The sequence below is a fragment of the Anneissia japonica genome, unplaced genomic scaffold, assembly GCF_011630105.1.
Source record: "Anneissia japonica isolate Jap-2015-1 unplaced genomic scaffold, ASM1163010v1 scaffold287720_len810639_cov167, whole genome shotgun sequence".
Lineage (NCBI taxonomy): Eukaryota > Metazoa > Echinodermata > Crinoidea > Comatulida > Comatulidae > Anneissia > Anneissia japonica.
The window spans coordinates 546768-571750 of record NW_022736945.1 but is presented as its reverse complement, the minus strand read 5'-3'; the positions used below and the strand labels follow the sequence as shown (position 1 = coordinate 571750).

General features: G+C 34.5%; 5 protein-coding genes across 8 annotated transcripts in view; 2 read left to right on the top strand and 3 right to left on the bottom strand.

Moving 5' to 3' along the window:
• Positions 1 to 29: 29 nt before the first annotated feature.
• On the bottom strand, positions 30 to 5539 carry LOC117116994 (S-phase kinase-associated protein 2-like). 2 transcript variants are annotated; one of them, XM_033261162.1, is made up of 8 exons: positions 5373 to 5539; positions 4574 to 4697; positions 3763 to 4007; positions 2978 to 3166; positions 2088 to 2348; positions 1733 to 1863; positions 735 to 894; positions 30 to 492 (listed from the first exon to the last, which is right to left on the bottom strand). In XM_033261162.1, exons 1-8 carry the CDS (start codon positions 5465 to 5467, stop codon positions 303 to 305), a joined length of 1395 nt encoding a protein of 464 aa, XP_033117053.1. In that variant the 5' UTR covers positions 5468 to 5539; the 3' UTR covers positions 30 to 302. The 2 variants fall into 2 exon arrangements, with proteins under 2 accessions (XP_033117053.1, XP_033117055.1); XM_033261164.1 differs by lacking the exon at positions 5373 to 5539 and adding an exon at positions 5018 to 5318.
• A 15-nt stretch (positions 5540 to 5554) lies between these two features.
• Positions 5555 to 8585, top strand: LOC117116997 (N-glycosidase YbiA-like). 2 transcript variants are annotated; one of them, XM_033261168.1, is made up of 4 exons: positions 5555 to 5692; positions 7120 to 7319; positions 7433 to 7584; positions 8214 to 8585. In XM_033261168.1, exons 2-4 carry the CDS (start codon positions 7121 to 7123, stop codon positions 8418 to 8420), a joined length of 558 nt encoding a protein of 185 aa, XP_033117059.1. In that variant the 5' UTR covers positions 5555 to 5692; position 7120; the 3' UTR covers positions 8421 to 8585. The 2 variants fall into 2 exon arrangements, with proteins under 2 accessions (XP_033117059.1, XP_033117058.1); XM_033261167.1 differs by lacking the exon at positions 5555 to 5692 and adding an exon at positions 5753 to 5892.
• LOC117116993 (dolichyl pyrophosphate Man9GlcNAc2 alpha-1,3-glucosyltransferase-like) lies at positions 6265 to 18593 on the bottom strand. Of its 2 annotated transcripts, XR_004446846.1 has the most exons (13): positions 17308 to 18593; positions 16586 to 16670; positions 15758 to 15847; positions 15415 to 15503; positions 15091 to 15244; positions 14359 to 14541; positions 13993 to 14128; positions 13437 to 13607; positions 13128 to 13198; positions 12937 to 13005; positions 12078 to 12207; positions 9661 to 11941; positions 6265 to 6649 (listed from the first exon to the last, which is right to left on the bottom strand). XR_004446846.1 is itself a non-coding variant. In XM_033261161.1 (12 exons), the coding sequence occupies exons 1-12, from the start codon at positions 17411 to 17413 to the stop codon at positions 11696 to 11698; spliced, it is 1530 nt and encodes a 509-aa protein (XP_033117052.1). In that variant the 5' UTR covers positions 17414 to 18593; the 3' UTR covers positions 9568 to 11695. The 2 variants fall into 2 exon arrangements, 1 of the variants encoding a protein (XP_033117052.1); XM_033261161.1 differs by lacking the exon at positions 6265 to 6649 and having other exon boundaries at positions 9568 to 11941.
• A 142-nt stretch (positions 18594 to 18735) lies between these two features.
• LOC117116998 lies at positions 18736 to 23576 on the bottom strand. Its single transcript, XM_033261169.1, has 6 exons — positions 23422 to 23576; positions 22289 to 22425; positions 21847 to 21894; positions 21490 to 21594; positions 20753 to 20779; positions 18736 to 20413 (listed from the first exon to the last, which is right to left on the bottom strand). The coding sequence occupies exons 2-6, from the start codon at positions 22382 to 22384 to the stop codon at positions 20237 to 20239; spliced, it is 453 nt and encodes a 150-aa protein (XP_033117060.1). The 5' UTR covers positions 22385 to 22425; positions 23422 to 23576; the 3' UTR covers positions 18736 to 20236.
• A 25-nt stretch (positions 23577 to 23601) lies between these two features.
• LOC117116996 (trimeric intracellular cation channel type 1B.1-like) overlaps positions 23602 to 24983 on the top strand; it is a gene marked incomplete in the record, with an annotated part of 4579 nt that continues 3197 nt past the window's right edge. Inside the window, 2 exon segments of the mRNA XM_033261166.1 lie at positions 23602 to 23741; positions 24515 to 24673. Of these exon segments, the coding sequence (XP_033117057.1) occupies positions 24547 to 24673 (127 nt within the window).

Sequence of the window (24983 nt, the reverse complement as noted above, 5' to 3'; positions counted from 1 at the left end):
TAACAAATCGTATAAAAGCTGTCTCTTATACACATCGTTCCCAAGTTGGTTCCTTAGCATTGATTTAAAGGCAATTTTGAAGGCATGGTTTAAGCAGGGAGCAGTCATGTGAGCATATATTCAGTTATTAAAGATTAAACACCAATGCCGAACTTAAAATTAAATGAGGTGTACCTAATACTGTAACAATTCAAACTTTTAAAATTATAAAATAAACAATAAACTGTTCTTGATGTGAGATGTATGTTATTACCTCTACAATCAACACTGGTCTTTCTAAATATGATCAACTTAAGTATGGCTTAGTCCCAGCACTTTACATTCCATATGTAATTCTTGCGTACCGTACGTGTTGTTGGACGTGCAATTGCTGAGAAGGGGCAAGAATTGAAGCGAATGTGAGGCAGAAGGATATTCATGGACTTCAGCGCTGCCTCGCTTATTGTACCAAACACTTCTATCGCTTGTAGATCCTTCAGACAACCAAGTTTACTATTCAAAACAAAAAAAAATTGTTAGTTGAAATGTTTCTACAGTAGTCTGTATATTTTAATCTATTAATCAAACAGGGTGCTAATATGCCTACAATACTTCAAAATTACCATTATCGTCAGGCAGCAGGTTTAGAAGCAACATATATAAAAAGTCTTATCTAAAGGGCACTATAAAGTAAAAAGTAAGAGACAATGATTTAACCAATAATAATTTAATGCACATGAATAAGTGTGACTTACACAAGTGAATACTGCTCAATACCATAGCAACGGCTGAGTGAGACATGCCTTAGTTTCTTTAGGAAGCTTGCAATCAAGTGCACGGAATCTTTGGTGATGCTGGAATCGCTGAGATCAAGATCAACTAAGTTTGGAAAATTCTGTACAAGAAGCTTCACTTCTACATAAAAAAATGACTCTTGAAGTTATATAAACCAAATGGGGCTTGCCATGGCAAAACCAACATCAGTGACCAAAACAAGAAAATTGACTTTGTTTAACATTCTCCACATTATAAGCTTTAAAATGATAACTTAACATTTATTAGAATTACTAATTCCAAACTGGGCCCTCTGGGAGAACAGTAATTTGTTACTGAAGAGGAAACCCAGTATAAAGAACAAATAAACAAAATTATGAGTAAAGGAATTACAGCTTCTGTGTGTTAAAGTATACAATACTGCCACATTATTTTGCTGATTACACAGTTTAACATTTAGCAACACTATGCCGGTTTTGGGATGGCATGCCTCAAATACAAATCTTTAGAAACCATATACAATGCAGGCTCAACGATCAGTTGAGGAGGAGCTAACTCGCAAAATAAGATAAATTTTTAACTACTTGACCATGATTTTTAGGGAGGGCACAAGTAATTTTTGGAGGGGCATGCAACCCCCACCCTCTCCTAAAGATACGTCACTGGTCCTATAATGCTAATACAGTATTTCCATTTGTAGCAGATACTCCACCAGACATCCCCAGCTATTATATGCATCTGAAGATGGATAATAATCTCTGTAAATGGATTGGTCTATGTATCCACATGTAAGCATGTATCTAAAGGCTGGTATTTGAACAAGTTTCAATCTTCATAAACAATAGAATGAGTGGTGAATGTAGAAAATAATATACGGCAAGTACTCAGAGTACAGTACTACATATGAAGGCTAGAATGCTGCCTTCTACATAAAATAAAACATTTATAATTTATAATAGTTTGAATAAATTAAACATACCATCATCAGTCATGTGATTCCGATAGCCACTTATGTTGAGGTTCTTTAATGTGTCAGATGACCAGCTGACCACTGAGTTGATACAAGATGCTGATTTCAAGTCACACCAGGCCAGATTCAGTGAATTCAAACTGTATGAATAATAAATAATAATAACAATAATAAAACAACATTCTTATAATAAACATGATCAGTGTGATTGGAGTAGTTTAAAAAAATGCCCTTCAAAAGTGCCCTTCTCAGCAACAGATCGTACAAGAATTGACCCCTTGAGAAACAGAAATTTGTTTAATGAGATGAATAGAAACCACTCTTATTAATTAATACCTTTTTTATTACCATTATCAAAATTTACCTTTTACAGCAAACAAGGAGTTGATTAATTGCATTCTGTGTGATGCCAGTGCACATACACAGGTTCAGATCCTCCAAAGTGTTGACAGAAAGATTACCGATTGCTGATAAAACATCCTTGTTTACCTGGCAACTTTCCAGGCTTAGTTTGCGTAGTTTATGGCAGCGAGTTAACAAATCGTATAAAAGATCATCGTCTATTTTACAGATGGACAGGTCTAGGTATTCTATTGCAAGTTGTGAAGGAGTTACCTGTTGAGAGCTAGAGTAACAAACCATTGAAGTTAGTACAAATGACAATATATTACTTAAATTGTAATATATTCTCCACATCTACATATACAAATTAAAACATACGGTACACATATAAAAAAAAACATGAATAGTATTGTAAACATATAATAAAGAATAAAGTAATAGTAACACAACAATTTCAACATCAAATAACTAATTAGATAGAATAGCTAAAATATTAATAATAGAAATTGTTCAAATCATCTTAATTTTTTAGCCCTGGTGTCAAGAAAATATAATACAGTAAACATTTTTTATTACCATATATTTCTAAGTATAATCTTAAGTGGACTGGAGATGGTTAGGCAGTTGGTTGCATTAGGACAATACCAGACAATTAAATCTTGTAAAACAAAAAAATAATCACTTCATTCAGCTTGTTTTCTCCAGGACAGGTACCATATATAATTTCTAACTATATTTCTAACTTCAAAGCAAGCCTGTCATCAGAAGGACTTCAACAGTCCAACTGCAATCAAATTTGTTGCAATTATACCCACGATGTATACTCAGATACCTAAATCAGGGGTGGCCTTTACTTGAGCATAGGCTTATACTGAATACTGCATTTATATAAAAACAAACTAAAATTCATACTGTCTTCGTTTACGAGTTCCTCTTCGCAGCGATTGTATCTTTGGTGATTCACTATGCCCTAACGGACCATTAACACTTGCCTGGGCAAGCTTCACAGCAGTACAACCTCTTTCTAGTACTTTACCCAGAGTTCCCGGTGGAAAATGGAACCTGGTTAGATTAATCTGCCTCCATAAACTGTCATCATATCTATAAAATATAAAAAAATGTTTAAAATAGGGTAGAGGCAATAATCTAATACTGTATTTTTTAACGGCCTATGCTCTAATCATGTTCCAACAATAACTTCTCAGACAATGAATAAAATTCATCCAATCAGGATGTTAATGAAAGACATGTGCTGCAATTCTAGATAAACAATCAATGTTCATTTTTATCCAAACTTTCTGCTATAATGCTGTAGCTCACATCCATGCTCACATTATCAGTCAAATTCTAATTACTGACTGTGGCCTTTATAATCCTTTAATCTATTGAGTATGGTCCTAGAATAAGTTTATTTTAGTACAAAACTGATAAATTTTCCTAAATAAGCAGGACATAAACACCTCAAGCTCCATGAAAGACATTTTACCGCATTTGTTTATTCGGTCATGCAAAACAATTTATTAAAATTAACAACTCTAATCATACCTATTTATTTCTTTTATAACTATTTTTGATTTTCAATTGACCAAGGCCCTTAAATTTGAATAGAGAATACATTATTTAAACATGCAATTTAATTGTATAGATAGAATGGCTCTGATTAAGAACCCTTGAATTTTTACAGCTTTCATACTTACGCTAACATCTTCCACCTTTTACACACCCTGGCACAACTTAAGAGAGATGATAATGGCAGCCACTGAAAAACTGACAAAATCACTTCATTGGTCAGTGACTGGAAGGGTTCCTTAGAAGGCTGCAGTTCTTTGACTTGCTGGCAACTACAGCAATAATCGGTATGCTTGTGGACTGGAAATCCTCGGACGGGAGAGGGCGTTGTCATATCATACAGATTTACATGACTACTTGCTGGTGAATTTATCTAAAATAAGAATAAACAAAAGTTTAAAATTAGAGAGGAACTAGCTTAGCGAAACGCTTTCCTGTCAATCCCTGGGTCATGGTGTAAAATCCCCCCTAAGCCTCTATACGGAGATTTTCAATACCATAATTAAAAATATTTTGGAAGTAAAATACCAAACCATTTGTCCCAATTCCCTTAATAAAGTCTATGTGTTCTGCTGCTGGTGTAGCTTTCATTGTCATGCAATCAAAATTTTTATGGCAATGGTTGTGGTATAACATATTGTATGATTATGATCCAGCATAAATTACAATATATGTAAAAATCGATTGGATACCAATACCGCCTGTTAAACTCAGACCAAACCAATTTGGCCCACTTGGCTCATAAACAATTTCAGCCCTAGACCACTCAGTAGCCCTACGTCAACACGAGCCGTAACTAATTCAGCCCATTTGGCCTGAGTTGGTTAAGGACCCCAAGCTGGCAAAGAGCCAGTTGATACAGTCCGAAGTTAATGAAGGGTCGAGTTGACTTATATTCACATAAAATCAATCTAAGAAAAAGATTAGAATAAAAATAACCTTTGAGGTAGTAGAAGAGTCCTCATCATCAGATGCACCAGGTTGAAGTAATTCTACACCAAGATCATGGGACAGTTCTTTGAATTCAACATCAACATGAATTGATTCTGGGAAGAATCGCATCCTAAAATAGAAAATATAGAATATCTGACATGGTTTGTTTTAGATCAATCAATCAATCAACAGTAATTTGTAAAGCACCAATATCCACGGCAGATACTTCTCTAATGCCAAATAATAAAATTAATAGCTATTTTTAAGTCCCCGCCCTCATATGCCCTTATCAAACGATAACTAACAATAATTTGTCAACGTGATGACAATGGAAAATAAAAAGAATGACAATCTGGAAAATTGTTGTCAAACAAAGCCTAAAAGATAACATAAATGGCAGAATGCATTACAAAAATTTATTTTTTATTTAATAATATTATTATTATTTACCAGCCAGTTACCACTGACACTGTGTCATAATAAGCCTAACTTAGAACTAGGCAGAAGACACAGCTGCATCGGCTCGCTGCCCAGGAGGTGGACTCTGTAGTCTACTGAGTAAGGGATACGCTAGACTAGGCCTTGCTCTGCCCTTCTTAGCTAGGCGCCCTCCAACTTTTTGTGAGGCGCTGGCTAAACACTGGCGGGGGAGCTAGCCTAGGGCCTGGCTTAGTTTAAAAAAATAGGTAGGTAAGAACGGCAAGCCTAGCCTAGGCCTAGGAGGAGGATGGCATTCTCGTCTACATGGAGATGGTCTAAATTACTAACGCCCCCTGTGTGTCACTCAGCGGAACAACCAACATACTTGATTTCTGGATATGCTACATCTGAATTGCGTCTGTTTGTTTTTTTTCGTCTGACGACTCCTGTTTTTCTTCTACTCGCCATTTCATTACGCATGGCACTCAGAAAATGAAAATTCGCGCGACCGCTTGGAGAGGAGACAGGAGTCGTTTTTCCGTCGTCCAATCAGATTTCGTATTTTCCAAAGATTACGTCACTTTCTAAATGTAATGACTGAAGTAAACAAACGAGGAGAGGATTACCCAACAGTGCAGCAATCCACAAAATATAAACCGATATTATACTAAGTATTCGATTTAAAACAAGGACTTCTTCTTTGATGTAAGTATGTCTCCAAGTTTTTTTTATTTATTTTTTTTTCTGTGCGAAGAAGTACTTGCTGGTTGTAACACTGTTATCAGTCATGTGTGTCATGTCATGTCATTATTGCCTCTCCTTTTACCCGGAACCTAGAAATTTGCAGGCATGCGGTTAGCTACCGTGAGCAGAAATTGTCTACATTGGGCTAGATTTGGGGCTAGGTAGGATTCAGGAAGGCTGTAGCTCAATGCAACACACAATAAATAGATAATTATTGTCGCACCATCATGCACCTGCATACAGATTATCTCAGTACTAGGCCTCATCAGCTCAACACTTTTAATATGTTTATATTTTAAATATATTTATATTATATCATTAGTAATATTATTATTATAATTGTTACTGATGGTGTTTTTAATGTTATTAATTATTGAAGTGGCATTTTAAATATGCTCTATCATATGTAAAGTTTTTAAATATTTTAAATGTGAAACTGGGTGAGTGGGAAACACTGACTTTTTGTGATATGTTTTTAAACTGTAAATTCTGTCTCTTATACACATCTAGATGTGTATAAGAGACAGGCATCATGTGTATACGTTTGTTGTGTGAAGGGATTGCCACCTAATAGGACAGTGATAAAGTTGATATTGGTGATCTTTGGCCATGTGCCTAAAGGAATAAAATCAAAAAATAAATAAGTAAAATATGAGTTTGTTGGTGTCCCTTCTTATACTGTCTAAGTTTATTATGGACCAGTCAATCTGTTTATATGTTACAGTGTTTATATCAAAATATTGTTCTCATGTATATAACTGGCAAATAATGTACGACATATAAAATGTATGATTCCTTTAAATGAAGTAGACATGCGATACCTGATATTGTTTCTTTGACATTTATTTAAACAATTATACTTCATATCTGTGTAAAATTAGTTATAACATAGATACTATTGTTGATATACTACTGTACCTGTCTCTTATACACATCTAGATGCCCCCCCCCCCCACGGTACGCCCCTGAACAGGTCCCTGTGTTGTAGGATTGCTTTCAGCCACGAACAAGTTCGGTTGCGATGTATGAAGCACATTTTATATATTGTATGTTTTCAGTCAATTCGATCCATTTAATGGCTAATATATATGCTAAACTAATAATATAATTATAAGTATGCACGTTCACTTAAGAAGACTGCAGGAAAGCAAAAAACATGCTATTTTCAGTGGTAACTGATATGACAAGCCTGTTTAACTATAAAGTGAGGATAGTGTATTTACTAATAAGACAAACAAAATACACTTAATTTCCTGATTTTATGGATGATAAATACACCGCGGCCGAACTGGTTCCCGGCTGAAACGGATGAGATGAGACAGACTTTCTTTTGATGCAGATGGTTAATGTAACATTTAATTTTATCATTCTTTATTCGTTCTTCTTAGAATGCCAAAGAGACAAGCTGAAGATACATCATCAAGAGACATGGCATCAGTTGGCAGTAAGCAGCTGAAGTCAAACGACGAGAAGTTTACTTTGTTTTACACACCGGAATCTCCATTCAGTAATTTCCACCCAGCTGTTTTTGAACTGGAGGATGTTAAGTACAGTTGTTCTGAGCAATACATGATGCATCAAAAAGCAGGTACCGTAAATAGAAATAATATATAGCTTTATTTCTTATTTCAATTCAAGTACCTCCTTCAATGATACTGTCTGTCTACAATATAATTTAATTTGTGTATTCTTTTCATTCAGTTTTGTTCGAAGATACTGAAGTTGGAGAGCAGATTATTGCAGCAGTAAAGCCCGGTAAAATGAAACAGCTCGGACGACGTGTTAAGAATTTTGATCAAAATGTTTGGAATGAAAATAAACGTGCAATTGTCAAAAAAGGTGTCAAAGCAAAGGTATTGTTTATTTAGTAGGCTATGCTTTCTTTTTATAATCAACTCAATATTTGAATTGTGTGTATATACATACACCAAATAAAAATGAGTATGAATGCACAAAGTAGAGAAACGTATACGTTGACATAAACAAGTTTTTTACAATATTTTGAATATTCCGAGCATGCCTGTACTCTTCCTCAGGGATACACAATATATATATATATAATTATTGACTTAATATATTTTATATATAATGTAGGACAAATAATTAATTAATTTAATTTCACATTTAATAATATTTTTTTTATTAATGATTTGATTTGAATTGTTAATTACTTATACTGTATATGTATCTAAGCAGATTTCAAATGATAATTTTCAGGGGCAGATCCAGGTTTTTTTCTGAATCATAGAAACCTCCTGGTTACGAGTCTGAGTATTCATGATGAAGTGCACTATGTGCACACTAAACCTTTTGTCTCAAAAATGCACACTTTTATCTATTCTCAAAATTTTTTTTTAAATCCTGAAAAATTTAGGTGGAGTCGGGTCGGCTGGACCCCCTTTGAATCCACCACTGATTCTTGTAGTAACTGTACATTATAATGATACAGCAGTTGTAATACATAATGGAAATTGATCGTTAGTTTTCACAGAATTCAGATCTTAAAAAAGAACTACTGAAGACACAGGGTACAACGCTAGCAGAGGCAAGTGCGAATGACAGGATATGGGGTATTGGACTTGGCTTAAAAAATCCCTTAGCACTTGACAAGAAGAATTGGAAAGGTCAGAACCTTTTGGGATATATTTTAACTGAAGTGAGGGAAGAACTGATAGCAGAGGAAAAATGATGTCAGATTAAGCTCAACAAAAAAGATACAGTTATTGACCTGTAGACTACTGATTCAATTAGACTTTCATTATACATAGATAGTTTCAGAACTATCTATGTTGTGTACCGCAAGCATTTAATAAACTGTATTTATTCATTACAATACGAAATACGTTTTGATTATATTTTTCGCATGCAAGTGGGAACAAAGCATTCCTGTTGGACGATTGTTTAAACATTTTAAAAAAATTTAAAATTAAAGGATAATGTTAATATAAAAATGAATGATATGCAATGATTAATAAATAATAGGTCAATTTTTAAAAATTTCTATACAATCTAGAATGCTGTACAAATTTAATTTAAAACCGAATATGTTAATTCATGATGTGTGTAGGTGTTCTCTCTATTTGTTACATATTATCTTTTAGCATGCTTGTTAAAAAACAGCAAGATTGGGGACAAAACATTTTTTATACCGTTGCACATAGTGACACTGACCAGGTAGAAATTTAGGAAAGGAGGAATGTGTGTTCATTACGTTCTGTTTGAGAGAACATCTGTATCATAATGGAAGATACAAATATCTACATCTACTGTATGCCCTGCCCTTCTAATGCCGATTTTCGCCTGTCTTTCTCATAATGAACTAGCCTCCATAACACGAGAATCATTGAGGGATAAAACCTTTTAGGAATTGTTTTGTCAATGTTAAATTTTCAAAGTTTCTGTAGAATTGGAGTTCAATAGCTTGTTAGGAAGATGCTAACCTTCCAATCCCAGGGTCCTAGGTTCAAATTCTGTCAGATTACAAGATTTCTTTTCTCACGACAGTCAGTCTGGACAGGTTAAGCCTCTTAGTTGCAGAGCATCATGTGTATACCTTTGTTGTGTGAAGGGATTGCCACCTAATAGGACAGTGATAAAGTTGATATTGGTGATCTTTGGCCATGTGCCTAAAGGAATAAAATCAAAAAATAAATAAGTAAAATATGAGTTTGTTGGTGTCCCTTCTTATACTGTCTAAGTTTATTATGGACCAGTCAATCTGTTTATATGTTACAGTGTTTATATCAAAATATTGTTCTCATGTATATAACTGGCAAATAATGTACGACATATAAAATGTATGATTCCTTTAAATGAAGTAGACATGCGATACCTGATATTGTTTCTTTGACATTTATTTAAACAATTATACTTCATATCTGTGTAAAATTAGTTATAACATAGATACTATTGTTGATATACTACTGTACCTGCTGATAGGGGAGTAAAATGAAACAATAGGCTATATTTTCATAATTTATTTCAGCTGATGGGATTAGAGTAACTTGAGTTGTCCATAAAGGGAAAAAGTGTTACCACTAGCAGAGCAGATAAAATTCACAAAAGCAAGAAAATAATAGACTCAAATACACAGCTTTGTGGAACTGTATAATATTGAGATCTGTCCACATTATCAATTAGTGTGACAAATTTGTGTGATGTGCCCATATATGGGCATGATGATGGCATATCGCAGTTATTTGTCACTAAGCCTGGAAAAAGTGCACGACCTGCCGTCGGAGGCACCATGGATGTCCCAGAGGCAATTTGGGGGGAAAAAATAAACTGCTAGGCTATATATTGTACAGATTACAGTTCAAGACAATTCTCATGGTCGGAGGGAGGCACAAACATTTTTTTTTCCAGGGCTAGTGGACAAAGCTTTAGAACCAATTATATGGTATGGTAGATATCCAGTTGTGTAACAAAGAGGTCTGAGGCCCTGGGCTCTAGGAGGCTGCAAAGCAAGGCTGCAAAAAGTGTGCAACTGCACAACTGGCAGCCGGTGGCATTTTAGGAAAAAAATTAAAAAAAATAAATGGTTGGGCTATATAGTATACAGATAACATTTGGTGCTGGGGGACGTTTTATTGAGACAATTTTGATGGTCGGAGGTACAAACATTTTTTTTCCAGGCATGCATGCTCTGGTGTTTTTCATGTTTTTTACACATTCTGCTCATTAGGGGCTGCAGTTGGCAATTTTGGGGCCCCATGGTCCAGGGAAAATCAATTAATAATAATATCCTGGACCATGGCCTCCTTTAGCTAGTGAGACCTCATAGATGTTACACCACTGAAGATATTCTAAAACACCGTTCTGCAACCTATGGGTCGTGACCCAATGTTTGGGTTACGAAAACAAAATGGGTCGCATGATCTCTTCAGATCGTGAAAACTTTACTTAACGTGAACGAAGATACACAAAATTAAATTACAGTAACGAAAGTGCAATTTAAATGTGACAAGTGCGTGAGTTTACTTTTGTTATTAAAATTATCAGTTTCATGTTAAAAATATATTATCAAAACATTTGTACTTCAGGTGTGACAACCGTAAAGTATTAGCTTTGTTCATTTCAATGTGTTAGGCTTTCAGCTGCAAATTATAATGAGAAAACATTTTTAAATTTGATGTGTCTATGTCTCCGCATAACCCATAAATCTCTGGAAGCACTAGGAATTTATAATACAATGTCTGTTAATAATTAATTTTTAAAAGTCTTTAACTTATAAAAAAATTTGATAACTTGCGTGATTTTGTTAAAAGAGTAATTCAAAGTTATTTTAATTTCTATTTTTATGGGTTTTACATATTGATTTTGTGGGTGATGATAATATTTTAATCAATTCACAAAAGAATCAAGTGAGTGGTTCTTCCCGCTATCCCTCGCGCGTATAAAACGACGTCGTTTTATTGACTTTGGGTTTTGATGGGTCGCGTCAGTGTGCTTGACATATCATTTGGGTCGTGGGCTAAAAAGGTTGCGGAACAGGGTTCTATAACATGGCATCACCATAATTATAGTGTATGATTGTAATAACCATCCATATTTTAATATTAAAATAATTACAGTATAACATAGTACTGTACTGTATTTTGTACAACAAAGAAATTTTCAAGTTCATAATCTAATTATGAAAAGAACATCATCCAATGAAAAACAAATCAACAATTTATTTGGTCAAATGATTGGTGATATGTTTTTAAACTGTAAATTTGCCAGTAAGGCACTTGCTTTCATTCACAGTTTAAAAAGTTACCTGTGTATTAATTGTTGCTTAATATTTTGTCAAGACCTTACCAACAAAAATATATTTAGTCCTTTAAAAGTTATTAACATGTCTATCAAGTACTGTACTATTTTATAATACTGTACTGTGTTTGTATTTTTAGAACAATTTGTGAATAAATTCTTATTCTTAACTTATTTATGATTTGAATTTTTTCATTTTTAAATATTACTTCAGTCTTTCTTGTGCACTTTCCTCTTTGTTTTCGTATTTCTAAATGTCTCATCTGTTGGGCCTCGTACCTTCTCATCATCTGTGGTTGTAAACTGCAAGTACTGACAGTACGCAAAGAATACCAGAAAGTGTGCACAAGAATAAGCCGAGATGAATAAAGGGTATAGATCAGGATACTTTGGAGGGGGTGGGATCACCAGGTGGAATGCACAGAGTACTGACATTCCAAGAATTGATAACCAAAACTGGAAAATAAAAAATATATAAACAAGTGATCTAATAATTTATTAATCAGGTTATTACTAATCACTGAATATCTAACATACAATATATACATTACATAAGTAGACATCAATCTTCTATTTGTGTACTATCACTTACTATTATTCGCACAGCAATATGTTGTTTTAACTTCTGAGAGTCTAGCAAGGTCCTTGATGCTAGTAGGAATAGTAAGCAGAGGGCTGATGTAGAGAGAGCCTGGCCATCCTTCACAAGTAGAGGAAACATACTGAAAAGGTAAACATTTTAATTAGTATACGATCACTGGTATCAGTATACAAAAACTGGCATGTGTTAAGAGGGTGACAGGACATAATCCAATGGAAACAAACAAGCACCGAAATGTAATCTGATGACAAGTGAGCCAACAAAAATAAAGCTACATCAATGTGCGATACCTGCTTGGAAGCTATGTCCACACTACGAATTTGACAAATTTGCCCATATATGGTTATGATGTGACATCATCACACCCATGTAAGGGCAAATCACAGGAATTTGTCACATAAAACTTGATAGAGTGAACAGCTCTACCCAGATTATCAAATTTTATTTGACAAAAACTTGTGACATGCCTAAATATGGTCATGATGACATCACATCATGACCTATTATCGTCGCTCACATCACGAAATAACACAATCAAAGTAGACTATGTTAGTGCTTGAAATCACAGTAGTGGGTCAAAATGAGCGCATATTGGTTGTCAAACACTTTTGTATTCTTTTCCACATAAAAAGTTGTTAACAACAACAGCGCGTATTTTGACGCGCTTTCTTTATTTCAAGAACTAACACAGTCTATTTTGATTGTGTTGGTTCATGATGTGAGCGACGATATAGGCACATCATGACTATATATTGGCCTACAACAGTTTTTTGTCAAAGAAAATTTGATAATCTGGACATGGCTTTAGATATTTTAAACATGATAGATAATGATACAGAATATATTTTACCTCAATGTTGATATTAATAAAAACCAGGTCGATGCAAATGGTCGGTCTTGTAGCATCATACACACTGGCCTAAAATAAATAAATAAAAAATGTGAAATGATCATAATTTTTAAAAAAAACCTATCACTTCAAAAAAACACCAAATTTTATGTCTATTTGGGAAATTAAATTCAATTTGATTCCATACTTACAATGCTACCAGCAAGATGGATTTCTCATGTACTTGGAATGAAAATAGGAAAAATGCTAATGATGAATTTACCTGAAAATAAATATACTGATGTAAAAAATATGACTACTAATCATCAAAAATATTGAAAAAATAAAATCTTAAAAAGTCAAATCAAAATATTCTATTAGTTAAAAATATAGATAAAATGTCAACAAACCATTGAAAAGGTATTTGGAGGGAGGGGTACATAACTGGGACTGTTACTGTACAGTACTTAAATTAACACAAATAGCTGCCTTTTCACCTTCCACACTAATGTATAACTTACTAGTGCTAATCTAAAGCTGCGGACTGTTGGTTTGTATAGTAGATGTAGCGACGAAGGTAACAGCGCCCCTACAGTTGAAACCAAAGCTATCTTCAGTATTATATCTTGCGAAAATTTTTCCTTTGTTCTTAGTATAGGTTCTATACTGCACCAGAAGTTTGCAACTTTATCCTGCAAGATCAATTGATGTGTTATGTTGACATGATATGATTAATAATAATTATGATATAATTATTTTTCAAAATATAGATAAACTGAAAATGGGAAGATATGAGACTCAGGCCAGGAGACCAGGTATATATAACATATGAAACAGTTGATACTATAGTTATGAAGTTGTTGTGGACAGACGAGAGCAGCTGGTACCGGTTTACCGGGTAGCTCAGACACGAGAAGGAAGTTACTGTATGAGCTAGTCCATGTTTTGTGCACTCTAATCTTCATAAAATAGCGCTATATAAGTGCTGTAATATATGAAGAATCAAGTCCTCATTTCTATCAATTAAGTTTGACTGGTCCTTACTCAACAACACACTGACTCTCAAAAATATCATACCTCATACAGTCCTCTTGCAAAGGGAAAGAGCCGATGTACAACCTGCAAGATTGTTTCAACAGTTGTCAAGAAAGGTAGCCAGCAGATAATAAATGATGCGATGACAATAACGCCTATTTTTATCAGTTTCCATAATCTGAAATGAAAATATTCACCCAGTTATCCATCTAGTAGTTTCATGTGCACAATGATCATGTCAATGGTCAAGGCATATAGACAAATCCTCACATGGCTTATTATTTCTCTCCAAATTTAAAATTATAACATTGTAACGTTCATTTTTTTTCTATGTTGCGGATTTACTGCTAAAGTTTTAAACATTATTTTAATTAAAAAATATGAAGACCATAAGCAAAAACTTCTTACCCATTCTCATCAGATGATCTGAAACATTTTCCAAGCAGATAACAGAAAAATGGCATTGCATGGTACAATTCCATTTGTTTGTAGTTCAAAGCCAACACAAATGAGATTGACCCCCAGAGGTCATGACCTGTTGTCACAGCAATGATTGCTAGGAGACAAAATCCTAGACTTGCATTGTTGTACCTATAGTGTTAAAGTTCAATCTGTAAATTTGAAAGCATATCGTATCTGAAATTCATTCACAATTATATTGCACTAGCACTAGATCCTTGGGTATAAACGCACCTCGTGTATAAGGCCACCCACTTCTTCATGTTAAATTTCATGTAACATAAAAATTAAAGAGTGGCTTTGAAATGGGCATGCGGTGTCGAAAAATTGCCTTTTGATTGTCCATACCTACAGAAATATAGAACACACTGTCAATTTGAAAAGCTGTTGCTATCGTATGCAAAAAGAAATACTAATATAGCAAATTATATTAAGTAAATATTTAAAGTCATAACAGTAATATAAGTAAGTAATTAACAAATATATAAATAATAATACAAATATGAGTTATTGAGCAATTTACAGATAGATATATCGATTAGCACACAGAATTAGATGGATTGATATCAAGTGAAAAGTAATTTCACAACTCCATAATTAGCAAAATAAATAGCCCACCATCTTTCAAAAACAAAGAGTTTTATAAAACATAAGGAACAAAATCAAAACAAGAAAGGATACTGAAAATGGCCATGGTCAATCACAATGAGTCCTGGGTATAATAATATCACCATGGCAACCATCAACCAATCAAAACTTAACATTCTCTTAGAACTGTCCACCCAGCAGAGGAGCAAAACGGCTGGAATGTAGAGGAGCAGGTCAACGACAAGAACTGAAAGAAAAAAAAAAGATATTTTTATAATACAGTATAATTAAAAGATCATTATTAAAACCATATACTGCAAAAAAAATAAGCTTTGGAGAAATACCAGTAGGTTTACAGTGTAAATAGGAAAAAATGATGGATTTTTATTAATTTTATTTTATTACCATAAAATTTACCTGAATACCTCATGAAAAGTTTGTGCTCATAGCTTTCATAACCACGGGAGGCATACAGTTCTACCCAATCCGGATTCAGAAAAGATGAACTAAAGTATACAGAAGAAAAGTATAAAAGATAAATGAAATAAATGTATAATAATGTACTGAAAGTTAACGTTTATCTTTGGTCTAAGCCCACATAATAATAATCTATAATGATAGGCCTATTATATGTATAAATATGAAATCTGCAGTTCAATAACTTAATTAATACAAAATAAGCAAGTAGAATCTGGAATTGAATTTCAACTCATGGCAGACAGTGCATCTTTAATAATACACACAAAGATGTATAACTTACACTTTACCACATATCCAACTATGATATGCTGTCAATGGTGGGTAATCCAAACCCCAGTACAAAAGATCATTGTCTGTCCCATTCTCATACCTATGAATGTGAGGTAAAAATGTGTTATTCTCACACAACCAGTGGCAACTAGGAAAATAATTCAGAGGGCTAAGCTATCTGACAGGAGGGGCTGACAATGCCATGCAGATGGCAGCGGGATCCAAGGGAAAAGACAGTTTGAAGGGTCTAAATATTTTCCATGTGGTGTCTATAAAAACTTGAAAATGTTTGTTACATCAATATTACACTCAAAATAATTTCTTTTAGATGATGAGCTGTGTCTGATAAGTTGTTGCTGACAGGAGGATTGGCATGTTTGACAGGGGTACTTAAGCCCCTATTTGCACTGCTGCTGTTCGCAACCTTCAGATTTCAGCATAGAGCTATCAAAGACTGTAAAATAAGGCTTGTGTAGAAAATACATCCACCATGCAAAAATTTGATTTCTGTTCCCCCAATTTGAAAATAACGGCTGATTTCGGTGCAATTTTTGCCTATCTCTCAATGTACAACCATTGTATATGAAATAATTACGATGCAGCACACTAGTGATTTTCCGTGCAAATTTCATTTGGTTTTCGATATATTCTCTGCGCAAAAAAAAAAAAAAAAATTTACAGTGTGGAAGCAATCAACATTTTAAAGCAGAAATTTAACATTTTGGCTCCTGGCTCTTTACTAGCTTTGTACAGGTACTATGAAGTTGCTGTACAAGATGCACTTTTTGCAATTTACCATTGGTCAATTGCAAGTTAGGATGCACTTTTTTTGACTTACCATTGGTCAATTGCAAGGTTTGTTGTGATCTCCATCCAATGTCGCTGGGCTTCATAATCTCCAAACATTGGTGGTTTGCCTGCACCTATTTCGAGATAATCAAATATGTATGATGACATAGACTTTTTAAATTGAGTTTAAATCATCAATAAAAGTGTTTAAAACATGGAACATAGGTATTATGTCGCTGGGCTTCATAATCTCCAAACATCGAGGGTTTGCCTGTACCTATTTCCAGATATCAAATACATAAAATGACATAATAGGCCTAGACTTTTTAAATTGAGTCAATTACATCATCAATAAAAGTGTTTAAAATATGGAGCATAGGTACACTATTGACTGTTTTATAATTATAAATATGCTCTATGGGCCTAGGGCCTACTATAGGCCTAAATTGTTTAATATAGGCCTAGTAGGCCCCTATAATTAGGCTAGGCCTGGCAAAATACTGAGTGCATGGCTAAGCCTATGTCAACAATATTTTGAAAGAAAGAAAAAAAGAAAAAAAAAAAAAAATGGTAGTTTAGGCCTAGGCCTAATTAAATTGTTTGCATACATACTACTAGCACTTTTATTATGGCGTGTTCGACTGGCCTACCCTAGGCCCAATCTTGAGCCAGAGTCAACTAGCTCACGGGGCACGGGCCGGTAAACGAATGCCTTGCCTGCTGAGCTGATGGTTGCATACGCTAGGTTAGGCCTAAATATTCTAAACTTACCTGAATATGCATTTAAACTAACCGACCAACGCACTGTAACACCTACGAGTACAATCACACCAATTTGCATCCATTGAAAACTCACGATTCGGCTAAATTTTGTCATTTTAATAAGAGGAGGCAGACGTAAATATGGTCGTAAATATTCAGTACTTCGCAAAGCACGAACTTGTTTCGAAAGTTTGTATTGAAGTTCCACAATGCGTCAGTAGCCAAAATAAAGCGTCAACAAATCTTGGTACTAAAACATAGCCAAGGCTTATGTATTTTTACATTTTTTATTCTTCTCTCATGGTTTATTTATTTCAAAACTTCACGAACATACATGAAGTAACAATAAAAATGGTTTAAAACAAGAATTGCCAATCATTGTAGCAAAAAACTAAATTGCGCTCTTTCTTTGTCTGGAGCAGTACTTTTAATTTAAACCAGTCACAAAAGGGTATAGGCCTATGTATTTTATATGTATTTTGTTAATTAAGTTTATATCTTAATCTTTTCTTTATAATTTACGTGTTTGTTTTTAATTTACTTGTGGATGAACATACACAGAGAGAGCTGGTTTGCCATATTCCTTGTGACTTCCCCCGTTAGCTACTCATTCATTTTTTCATGGTACCTATTCAAATCTTCACAAACATAGGTCTACATGAAGTATCAATAAAACTGGTTTAAATAAGAATTGCCAAATACAGTATACTATAGGCCTAACATTGTAGTAAAAAAAAAGAAAAAAATAAGTAAATAATTAAAATAATTAATAAATTCCGCTTTTAGTCCTGGTTGGCCCCTGTGTTAGGAGTAGTACCTTTAAATGCCAATTTCAATTTGCAAGTATAAACCTGTATGTATTTTTTAAAATAAGATAATAGTTTAATCCTTTGTTTATAATTTTGTTTGTTCTTTTATATATTTGTATTATGTGGATGCACCACCTTTGTGTGTGCCACAGATATAAAGGTAGGTGTAATTTCCCCAATAAATACTTACTATAACGCGTTTCATTTGAGTAATGACGCACGTGTGTTGAAATAGTAAAATAGATTTCGCAACGATTCATCCATCCAGGGTAGTCACCGCCACGTGTTGCAGTATTTTTTGAAAGAATCATAGGCCTATCTAACTATAAACAAACAGGCCTAAATAACAGCTAGTGTAACAGTGCACCCTCCAATTCGAGACCCCTTCAATTCCGAGACCACTTTTCCAAAGACCCAAATAACAATCTTCAACCTTTTAACGTACAACCCCGAGACCACCTCAAATTTTCAGGGCCTAATTCCAAAGGTGGTCTGGAATTAGTGGGCGGGCTGTAGTATGGGCAGGCCTAATCATGTAATCGAGTTTTTAAAATAATGATTTTTAATGAAATGTATAATGTGTTTATCATCTCGGACGAAACAATGAGTACCAAATTAAACCATTCAGTGATTTTTTATTATGTTTATTTCATTTCATTGTAGGCCTAAACGTCAATAACTGAAATAACAAGGCAAAACTTAATTTACATTTTGTCACAGTGTCAGTGGTGTGTCTGAATCTTGAAATGGAGAGGGGCAGTCTACTTGACCGTGATTTTTTTGGGGGTGGGGGAAGGCTCGGCGACTGGGAAGCGCGGGTAGGCCTATTTCTTGGGGGAGTGCGCTCCTAATGCACCCCTATAAGATACACCACTGCACACTGCCCCCCCCCCCGTTTTAGTACAAACAAGAAAGAAGAAAACGAAAGAGTCAAGAGTGACTGTCTTCAATGTTTGTTTGAAGGTGATCTTATCTAGATTAGATAAATATAATTACAAACTGGATTAAACAACATTTTGTACATTTTATATTCTTTTATTCTTATTCTTACTTATTAAAATCAAATGTTTTACCTTATACAAAAATATATAATTTATATTTCTAGTATCCAATCACACTACTAAATTATGTAAAATAAAAAGTTATTACAGTACTAATGAACAAAAATTGCATAGTAAGGATAACACAGTACAAATACAATATTAATTATAAATGACCCCTTTCAGGGTATCAAAGAAAAATCATTCAGGTATGGTATGGTTAATTTACTGACACTGAATATTTTAAGACGCACTTGCCGCCAACTTTAAAAGAACAATATTTTTGGCACTGACACAAGAAACCGAATGCCAGATGTCAGGTCCGTAACCAAGGGGACTTAGAGTTCGGCCGATCCCCCACCCGTGACCAGTTTACTACTTCATTATTATTTGATCATAATTTTGTTTATTAAAGAAAAACTTCTGAGTTAAACTTTGCCTATGAAACCCTCCCCTACCCCCTTCCCATGAACCTGGTTACGGGCCTGGAACAGTGGTGGCGGCAGCGGGGTTTGATCCTCTTTCCATCGCAGGCCTGGACCCCCATTGTCTGATGCCATGACCAAGTCGGCGGATCAAAATAAAAAAAATTAATAATGTGACTATCCATTTACGTGTTATTTTGATTGCCAAGCCCTAATATTGTGGTCGGGCCAGGGATTTGTTAATTCCGCGACCCGGACCGAGGCTCTAGTCGGCCGTTTGGTTCGGACTTTCAACATTTCGGACACCCTGTTGGCAAATTTCTGGCAGCCAACGCTGCCCTGAAGGTACTGGTACTGGATCAATTTTGATATTTTATATGTTGATATTCATCATTTAAGGCCTGCCACAAATGGGTATAAAATGTGTTTTTACTGCAATCGAATGCGGAACTGTCCCAGGTGCATTATAGGGAATATTGTAGAAGCTCTCCCCTATTTCTGCCTCCCTGAAAGGTAACTATGACCGATCAAAGCTGAGAGAGATACCAAACATGGGTGGTAATGGGAAGGGGACATAGGTCTACTGATATGACATCACACATCTCTGATTCATGACACATGTTGAGAACATCCACAAACTGTTTAGCTATTCTTTCGCAATACACTACGATGTAGTGTTGGTAGTCGTAGTATTTGTCGGAACAGGATTAATTGTTATTATAGGAGGAGACGTTGGTTTCTGCTGATCCACAACGGGATTGAAGACATAAATATCGGTTGTGATGGTTTGAAATATCAAAATCGAGGCCACCAGAATCAGAAACCACGCTTTATCTGATGCCTATAACAAAAAATATTTAAGGTTTTGTAGACTTGAAAGAAAGGTAGGCCTAATATAGTCTATTTAAAAAATGTATACAAAACACACTAAAATATCTCTAAAATTATCTTTACCGATTTGAAATCTAGTATTACAGTAATATTAACTAAGTCATATTCCGGTCAAAGTCACCACTTGACTTTGTGTGAACTAGTATCTAGATATATATTAAAATATAATGTTTACATTAAACATAATCTCACTTTATACATCGTGATTTGGACTTCAACATTAATAGAATAATGCTTTATACTGTACAGTCAGTTCTACAATTTATGGTCCTGTATAATACATACTTACCAGTTCTCCCTTTTTGTACCAATAACACTGAAAATGAAACATAACATTTAATTTAGTTTCTGTATAGATGAATCGTGTACTAACAAGATAAACATCATTAACATATTAATTCTCGTCCTCAAAAATCTACTAATTTTAGAATCATATTTATATAATTGTAGAACTGTTTCATCGATAATAAATCAAGCACAGTTTGATGTTTACAACTTGCGAGTTTTCGTTGTTTGTTATCAACATGAATGACTAACCTAGCCTGAATGGCCTGACAAAGAGATCGACGAAAGCTCGCAGTAAATTTACTTCAAATTGTGCTTGGTTCATTATCGATGAAACAGTTCTACAATCATAAACAAACCAGATGAAATTGTATTCGAATATCATATTTAGGCCAAATAAATAAAATTATTGTGTTGGCCATGCCTGATTGACTTTTACAAAATTCAAGGTTGGCATTTTAGTTTTATTTTAGTGAGCTAATATAAGGCTGTAATAGCTTTGGACTAGGCTAGAGGGACAAGGCCTAGCCTACAGCCTTTTTTGCTGCATGGTACCTGATGTGAATCAAAAATTGTTGTATTATTTGTGTATTTTCTACTGTTTCAAGCATAAACGCATTTTTGGCTAAAATAAAAAGTTTTCCTACTGATCTACCCATTTTTTGGAGTTTCCCAAAACGTGGCCAACACAAAAATTTATTTTTTTGGCCTTATATTAATAACAATATATTATTTCCTTACCAGAGTAAGTGTGACAAAACTACTAATTAACAGGTTAATTATCAGCAGCCATAACTCTCCTCTATTATCTTTAGCTCCAATGATAATACAGAACAACAAGGCCAACTGGAAAAAAAAAAAGAAAACAAAACAAAGAAGTAGGCTAGTTACTTTTGAAATATACTTTATTGGCATGTATGCCTACATAGTGGAATATTAATTGTCCCTAAAGGGGGGTGGAAAGAACAAATCAAAGTGAGTGGTAGAAACAGCCTATATTCCTAAAAATAAAAAAAAATAAAAAAAAATAGTTTATTTCCATAAAGTTAAAAGTTAATTATCGCTCTTGGTTTTAATAAATAAAGATATTGTACTCACAAGGACCATAAATACTGTTATTGCAATGAAAACCTTGAGGAGAAATGTCTGAAAAACAACAGTATAAACATCATAAAGTGACTGTTTTGCTCAATACATATATGTACCGTATTGCTGTTACGCAAAGGTTGAGTTTGCTTATGATCTTATCATCTACTATTAGTATTATTATTATTATTATTCAGGGCTGTAAAAAGTTGGTGGTCCTGGGTCTGGGACTTGAGTATTTTAGTGCTGGGCTAGCAAAAAATACATTAAAACTACACCAATATTCAATAGCTGATATAAAAGTACTAGCAATTATTTTAGCAAAACTAGACCTTGGTCCAGAAAAACAATTTAACTTTTTACAGCTCTGTTTCTGAAAACATGGCCAACACAAAAAGTTACTTTTTTTTTGCCTTATTATTATTATTATTATTATTATTTAACTTGTATGTACCTTGTTATATTTTTCGCCATATATAGCCTGCTGTTGGCCTACATCTGTGCTTCCAGCTGTATTTCCAATATCTGAACCACCCTTGGAATCTTCCATCTTACTCTAAATTGCGCAGGCCCTGTAGCAAATCGTGCATTCTGTGATGCAAGAAGAAGAAAAAGAAATTTAGAAAGTTAATCAATACGTTTCCCTTTCACCCCACCTAAACATATCAGTCACTGAATCAAGCCCACTATGGTAAGTAAACATAGGGATGAATTCAGTTCCACAGGGGGGTGGAGGTGGAGGGAGAAGTGCAGGTGCACACCCCCCCCACCCCCACAAAAAAAATTATGCTGTAAAATTTTTAATATTGAAGAATTATCAGCTCCGGTGAGCAGTTCATGAACAAAAAGCTATGTTATATTAATAGGCCTAGGCCCATGATGTAATGGACTTATACGTACAATAACAGGTTACTTATTCAGATGGTCCCTAACAACACCCAAATGAATTTTTTTTTTTTTTTTTTTTTGCTTCAGACATTTTTTTTTTTTTTTGCTTCAGACATTTTCAATGGGGAAAAGACTTGGGAAGACGAGGGTTGGGGGCGGGCAGAGCACGAGGTTATTTTGGGGGGAGTGACTCCGCGCACCACAGAACATTATCACTGAGCAAACGTAACCCCTCCCCCACATCATCGAAAATCCTGCAACGGGCCGAGAGATGCTAATCATGGCGTCTACTAAAGACAAAAAAATAACAAATCAGGAATGAGGTAATTTCAAAGGTCACAGCACGGCCTCGTCACAAAATACTTCCAGAATTGAATATCATTAACGATACTTTTCTTCCAAAAAGTACGGTTTTAAGAAAGGTGTGTTTTAAGGTATTTCTCTGCTTTGGTATTCTTATTTCATTCGTAATAATTGTTTAATGTAGTTTAAGCTAAAGCTGGGCCTCATATTTTTTGTTATCTGATTTCACCATGCATGATTGAATATTCAAAAATAAAATATAAATGTTTTGATTTTTGTATCCCCCTTTGACTTGAACAATCACATACATCACAGACAGTATATACAATTTATAAACACCTAATATAAAACGAGCACATACGCTCGGTACTTACAGAACGATGAATGAGACATTACCTTAAAAAAATAGCAAATATCTGGTGTTTAATTCAACTACACTGCGCAGTCCGTAGATATTCGAAGTACTGTAGCATGGAAGTAGGCTAGTCGACCGTTGATTGTTGACAATGATTATTTTATCTCTGCGGCATGTGCTGTCACGAGACAAGTAAACAAAACACGCTGAACTTTTGTGTGACGACATGGATGACGGGCCCTCTTGTGGATGGAGAAAATATCTTGAGGTTAAAGGTTGATTTTGTTGTTGTTTTGGACTCCGCTACATATCGATCGGGTCCTAATAAAGTTCTTATTACAGAATTTAGAGGAGTAACAAAGTATGTTTTTTGTTGTTTAGACACAGCACAGAATGTATTTATTATTATTGTTAGTATTGAACAATGGGATTGTATTTTTTTTTGTATTGTTAAAGTTCTCTCTACTCTATTCTTCTAGCCTAGGCCCTAGTCACGTCTAGTAATACTACTACGTACTAGGCCTAGTAGTAGTAGTAGTAGTAGTAGGTCCTAGTCCTAGTGTAGTAGGCCAAGAGGCCTAGGCCTACGTACGGCGGCGTTAGTAAAATGCGAGGCTTGATAGATGCCCTACCTACTACTACGTTGCTATGCCCCTACATCATCCCTGGGCCTAGGCCTGCATAATTATTACAATTACATACAAGCTAGTTTAGGCCTAGGTCCCCATCGATCTACTAACTAGGAGGTGGTGGTAGTAGGCCTAATAGTAGTACTACTACTAGACTTGCACAAACAGACATGGACGCAACAGGATAGTAGTAGAAAGTCATGCACAACACAACATATAGTAACCATGAGGGAAATCTAGTTTTCAACAATTATTAGGCCTATGCCTTTTTGAAAAAAAAATTATAAATAGGCCCTACTCATATTCTGTATGTGTATCTCTATATAGGTCTATGGCATACTGCACAGAACTCACATCTGAGAATATGTGGTTGGCTTCGTTTTCTATAGTTTAAATGTTATATTGTCCAAATACAAGATACAATATACACTTTATTATCAAATAGAAATTTGTATACTTTCGAAATGAATTATTCATAATTCATGTAATCTGTATTGTTTTCTAGGGATATTTAGAGCAGATTTACCTGAAACCACCATGGATTATATGCCTACCTCATTGAGCCAGGCGGCTGATGATTATGCAAAGTGGCCTCTATTTCCTGCATTGGACATAGCACATTATATTTTAATGGTTCTAGTGACAAGAGAAGACATTGGGCATAGTGAGTGGTTATTGTACCACAATTTGCATGTTTTACATATAATTTAAATTTCATATTTAAATAGTTTTCAACATATATATATATTTATCATATTTGAAAAAAGCAATAGGCAAGACATTGATTTAACCAGAGTATAGATCTTGATTTAACTAAACAATGTTGTTATACTGCTCAATTCACAGGTACTTGCCTAAAGTACAGTATAAACAAACTTTAGATTCTTCATTTAATATCCTGTAGATCTTTAGATCCTGTAATAATTGATATTTATGATGAAATCATCATTTATGATTAGATATTGTCATCAGTG